Below are 5,272 nucleotides of genomic sequence, written 5' to 3'. Positions count from 1 at the left end.
GCTCCTTCAGAGACCCCTAGAGGTCCCTGGACCCCGGCACACCGGGCTCATCTCATCACCAGTATGCTACAGGTCATTTTAGGAACTAGTTGTGATTTTAACAACTAGATATTTAGCTATAAAGTTAAAATTAATATAAAAATCAGTGGAAAATTCGAATCAAAATCTGAACGAAACTTGAGAGAGTTTCTGTTCACCCCCCTTTTGCCTGAAAATGGTACGCTCCCTCCTTCCAATGGTGTGCACTGTGCTGCTGCTGGGTTTGGTCTTTCCCTCCAGACTCCCACCGTTTAGGAGAGCAGCAGGCTGGAAGTACGTAGGCTAGGAGGCTATGGAGGAGTATAGCACCTATGGGAGACAAGGAGGACTGTCTCTTTCGGAACCAGCAGCCTGAATAACTTATTTGCCTATTTTACAATCTGTATCGGACTTGATTGTTCTGCGGGGACTATAAAAGACATCGTTAAAGCCTAAAGGTTTGGAAACAGACGAGGAGGAAAAGCCTCGAAGTTTGCGAGCTTCGTCCACATCGCCTTCATGGAAACGTAGACTTCTCCTCCACCAGGATGGTTTGGGGGTAGTTATATGGAGTCTGAGTGTGAACTGGGAGCAGTTTTCGAAAGGACAAAGGCGGGAAACCCAGTGGAAAAAACTTTCCCTTTGCTGAAGAAGCAGGCGGTGAGTGGGGCTGGATTGTTGTAAAGTAATCTTTACGCACGGTCTCTGCGCACACACACACACACATTGTGTACGACCCAAGATGCGCCTGTTGAGCACGTCGTGCGGATGTGACCGCGGAGAGATCCGAGGGAGAACACACATGTCCGGGATGATGCTCTTTCTGTTCCTCCTCATGGCCGTGCTGTCCTGCCACGGCTGTCCGGACAGATGCTTGTGCTTCTCACAAACTGTGAAATGCCAAAACCAGGAGTTGGACGCGATTCCGCATTCTCTACCGGCCAATACCAAAGTCCTGTTCGTCACAGGAAACAACATTTCCCGTATCGACGTGGACTCTTTCCCAACACGCCTCCAGATGTTAACAGATCTCTATCTCAGTGGGAATGAGATGGAGTCTGTGGATGCAATGGTATTTGACAACTTGCCAAACCTTGTGCGGCTGGACCTCAGCAACAACAGAATCCAGAATTTCAGTGAAAGAGCTTTCCCTGAGGATAACAAAGTGCAGCTCTTGAACCTCAGCAGGTGTTTCCTCCATCAATCAATCAATCACACCTCCACAGATGTGGTCCTGAGCATCCTACAGAGTGGACACTTCCTCCAGCTGACGGTCTTAGACCTGTCCAACAATGACCTTGTGATTCTCCCAGACGACATATTCGACGGATTGCCCAACCTGGTCAACCTCAGCCTGCAGAACAGCTCCATCATCACCATCCAGAACGGGACGCTGAGGGTGCCGCCGCTGCGTGACCTTGACCTGAGGGACAACAGCCTGAGGGACCTGCCCGCCGCCACCCTGGCAGAGTTCAGCCTCAAGCCCGCCCTCTACATCCGGCTGGCGGGGAACCCGTGGCGCTGCGACTGCTTCATGGACGACATGCTGCTGTGGCTGAAGAACTCCACTCGGGTCACCGACGTGCAGAACCTGACCTGCAACGACCCCGTGGCCCTGAAACGCCAGCCGCTCCTGCAGGTCGAGCAGTCACAGCTGAAGTGTTTAGGCGACATGGAGGGCGTGCTGGAGACCTCTTATGTGTTCCTGGGGCTGGTGCTGGCCCTGATTGGCGTTATATTCCTGCTGGTGCTCTACCTGAACAGAAAAGGCATCAAGCGATGGATGTACAACATCCGGGATGCTTGTAGGGACCACATGGAGGGGTACCATTACAGGTATGAGATAAACTCTGACCCGCGTTTGGCCAACCTGAGCATCAATTCTGATGTGTGAGCGAGGACGGGACACTGTCTGGGACCCCACAGTGAGATATTAAAATGACTTAAACTGTTAAAATTTGCATGAAAGTCTTCCTCCCCTTTCCCCTTTTTTCCTCTCCATGATGCTATTCAGATTTTACATCTGTCAAAGTTCCCAATTAACCCCTCTCACGACCTCCATTCAACCTCTGCCGCATGTCCAATACAAGTTCCTGGCAGCTGTGATGTCAACTTCCGTGTAACATTGCATGGACAATGAATCATGGTCAAGGTTGTTTTTTTTTTGGAGAGTTGCAAAGAGTGATATGTTCTATTTTTACTGTTCCTAAAGGATAAACGTATGGAGTACATTGACTGTTTAAGTGAAAGAAAACTGCTGGTCATTGCATCCTTCTCATTATGCCTCTGCTGCAGAGAAATGCTCTACTGCTTGTTTATGGGTTTGTTCTTTTTAATAATATGTGAATTTGTGATATACAGTATGCCTCTTTTGAATGATTACTGTGCACATTGCGTAGTTTTTGGATTTAGTAGGTGGATGTAATTGCTCTTTTTTTTTTTTTTTTTCTTCCTGTGAAGATATTCGGCTAAATAAAATGCCTCTGGATTGCTGGTATCTGTCTCGACTGAGGACCTTTTAATCTTTAAGACTGAGGAGTGTGATCCACAGGAGAGACACTCATTCCTGAAGACAGAGCCACAGCCAGCATGAACCATGTGACAAACACAAAATCTTACTCCAGTTGTCAACCAGTTCAACAATGCGTGAAACGTCATTTACACTATCTCTACTGCAACGGTTTAAGCGCCTTTTTTCGTTAAAGAGAACCTATTATGCTTTTGCCCTTTCCTTTAGTGTGTTTGTATAGTTTTTTGTGCACGTAAAAGGTCTGCAAAGTTATAAAACCCAAAGTCCACGCCAAAGGGACTTACTCTCCCCCACAAAACACTGCTGCCTGAAACGCTTTGATTAAAGTCCCGCCTTTTCTTCCATAACGTAGTGTTGTCACCAAGTAAGACATTTGCATAATACCTGCCTGGCGGCTAGTTTGGCATGTCCTCAAACAAAGCTAGTTAGAGTGGAGCTGGAGCGGAGTCCGAAGAGTTTGGTTTGGTTGACCAATCACAACAGAGTGGACCAGCTGACCAATCAGAGCAGACTGGGCAGGAGCTTTAATAGAGCTGTTCAGACAGAGGGTGAAAAGAGATGCTGCAGGACAGCCGGTATGAGAAAAATAAAGCGTTTTTTGAACATTTAAACATGTAAACAAGTTCTGGTAGAAACCCAATATACGTAAATAATACCCAAATAATATAAGTATGCGCCTGAAAATAAGCATAATAGGTCCCCTTTAACAAGTGAGTTGCTGCGATAGGAAATTAAATCAAATTGAGAAGTTGAATAGAGGACATGCTGTCTGAATTTAAATGAGCTTCTATCAGTAGGCCTATAGGTGATGAGAGTGGCAAACTTTTCTTTTTTTTTTATCTCCCATCCAATTTGCTTCCTGCTGTGAATCTGATAAAAACCCTTGGCTCCGCAGCCAATTCCCCAAAATACCGTCTGTGAGCTGCAGCCAGTGGGCAGGTTTCACATCCAACAGCCCCTACCAGTAGACTCCAGCATATACTGAAAGCATTTCAATGTACTCCAGCTGCAGAAATAGGGAAAAAAATGGTATATGCTGTTTCGTGGCACATGCAAATGAAGGCAAACTGAACCCAAGATTCTCGTGGGGCACACGGAGGTATTATGGAAATGAGCTCAAGCGGCTTTTCATGCAACCTTGTTTTAGGGGAACTAGCATCCTTGGAAAAACGCGTTTTCCATTAGCATTTATACCCAACTGCCGATTGTTATTTTTCATGCCGTCCAGTAATAGTATGGATGAATAATTAATGTGTGGTTTGTCTTTGAAGGGTATACTACGCATGTTGCTGTCTAGCAGTCTAAATTAATGAAGATGCTTGTTGTGTCTGCACACAGGGATGACCTTCTGTGGCCCTTTTGAAGAGCACCTGGATAGATAATGATTTCCCTCTCCCTCCGTCTCTCACTCTTTTTGCACAAAACATCTCTAACTGGTCTCACATAGCCCGCAGCTACATGTAAACACTGTGGTATAACAGCACGGCTCGTGCACAGATTTCCCCTCACAGTTTGTATCCAGCAGCAGCATGACGTGTCATCATGGCGAATCTCTGTGTTTCAGTATGAAAAACATTTTTGTCATCAGCAGCCGCAATAATTGTGATTGTCTCCGGAAGTGTCTGATTACTCCCGAGCAAGGGAAGTGCTGTGTAACACTATCTGTCTGGTCTGGTGCTCTGGCTGGTGTTAATGCTCTATATGTCTCCTGACAAACAGAGCAGCCGCTCAGCTGTCTCTGCGGGCCGGAGACGTGTCGTCACACCTTCAGCTTCACACTTCCCGCCTGGAAAAAATCTCTCTTTGTTCAAAAACAGCTTTGCCAATCTTGGAGAGTGTGTAGTTGTCTGCAATATGCTGCAAGTTTTTGTTTAAAAATAGGATTATTATTCTCATTGGCATGTACGTTTGTGACTTTGCAGGTTGATTTCAGACGGTTAAACAATCCCGAGCCTGAAGGCTGTTAGTTACAAGCACTTGTTTCCTCACTACGGATTTGTAATTGTTGCTGGTTCATTTTGGAAATGGATGGTCTCACTTCACACACACAATTCCCCGAAGTTAGGCTCCCTTACCTCTTTGTCCCAGGAGGGGACGTACAGTACAGGTGCAGCGCTGCTTACAACCTAATGTTTCCACAGAGACCGCCAGTGAGCGGTGCTCCTCCTCACACACTCTACAGATTCATATTAACGAGTGATTTTGCCCAGCCACGCCTCGAGCTACGCTTGGCAGAGCAGGTGTAATTACAACGAAAAAAGAAGAGAGAGAGAGAGAGAGAGAGAGAGCGAGAGAGAGAGAGAGAATGGTTGAAGGGGAAGAAGAATGAAACCAAGTGCTCTCCGTTCTATAAGCACGACGACACCTTCTCTGGCTCGCTCAGTGGCCCCTTTGCGCTTGTTAACACTTGTCTCCAAACAGCTTCGACGTCTAAATACAGCTTCGACGTCTAAATAGCCGGTCATTGACTTATGGTGTCCACTGAGCTCCAGATCCAGTCTCGGGCAGCTCCCTGGACTCTCTCAGCTGTCTGTTAGGGGCAGGAGCAGGGCTGGTATTTGTTCTCGTCACTAAACACAGGCTTTGTCGCAGACATTGCAGTCAACCAGGTTTGATCTCCTCTACTTTGTTGTTTATCTGACCTTCTGAGGCCCGACTGTCATATGATTACAGACAGAAACATTGTTTTAATCCCTTCTGTCTGAACAGTCCGTCAACGAGGTG

The 5,272-nt window shown here is 46.7% G+C and overlaps 1 protein-coding gene across 1 annotated transcript; it reads left to right on the top strand.

Annotated features, from left to right (window-relative positions):
• The first annotated feature begins 239 nt into the window (after nucleotides 1–239).
• tpbgb (trophoblast glycoprotein b) lies at nucleotides 240–2,515 on the top strand. Its single transcript, XM_037785862.1, has one exon. It carries the CDS (start codon nucleotides 761–763, stop codon nucleotides 1,910–1,912), a length of 1,152 nt encoding a protein of 383 aa, XP_037641790.1. The 5' UTR covers nucleotides 240–760; the 3' UTR covers nucleotides 1,913–2,515.
• The last annotated feature ends 2,757 nt before the right edge of the window (nucleotides 2,516–5,272 follow it).

The sequence above is a fragment of the Sebastes umbrosus genome, chromosome 11 (assembly GCF_015220745.1).
Source record: "Sebastes umbrosus isolate fSebUmb1 chromosome 11, fSebUmb1.pri, whole genome shotgun sequence".
Taxonomy (NCBI): domain Eukaryota; kingdom Metazoa; phylum Chordata; class Actinopteri; order Perciformes; family Sebastidae; genus Sebastes; species Sebastes umbrosus.
Note: the sequence above shows the minus strand (reverse complement) of the source record. Positions and strands in the feature narration are given on the sequence as shown.

Coding starts and splice junctions, on each gene's coding strand:
- tpbgb (XM_037785862.1), top strand. CDS start 761: ATGCGCCTGTTGAGCACGTCGTGCGGATGTGACCGCGGAGAGATCCGA.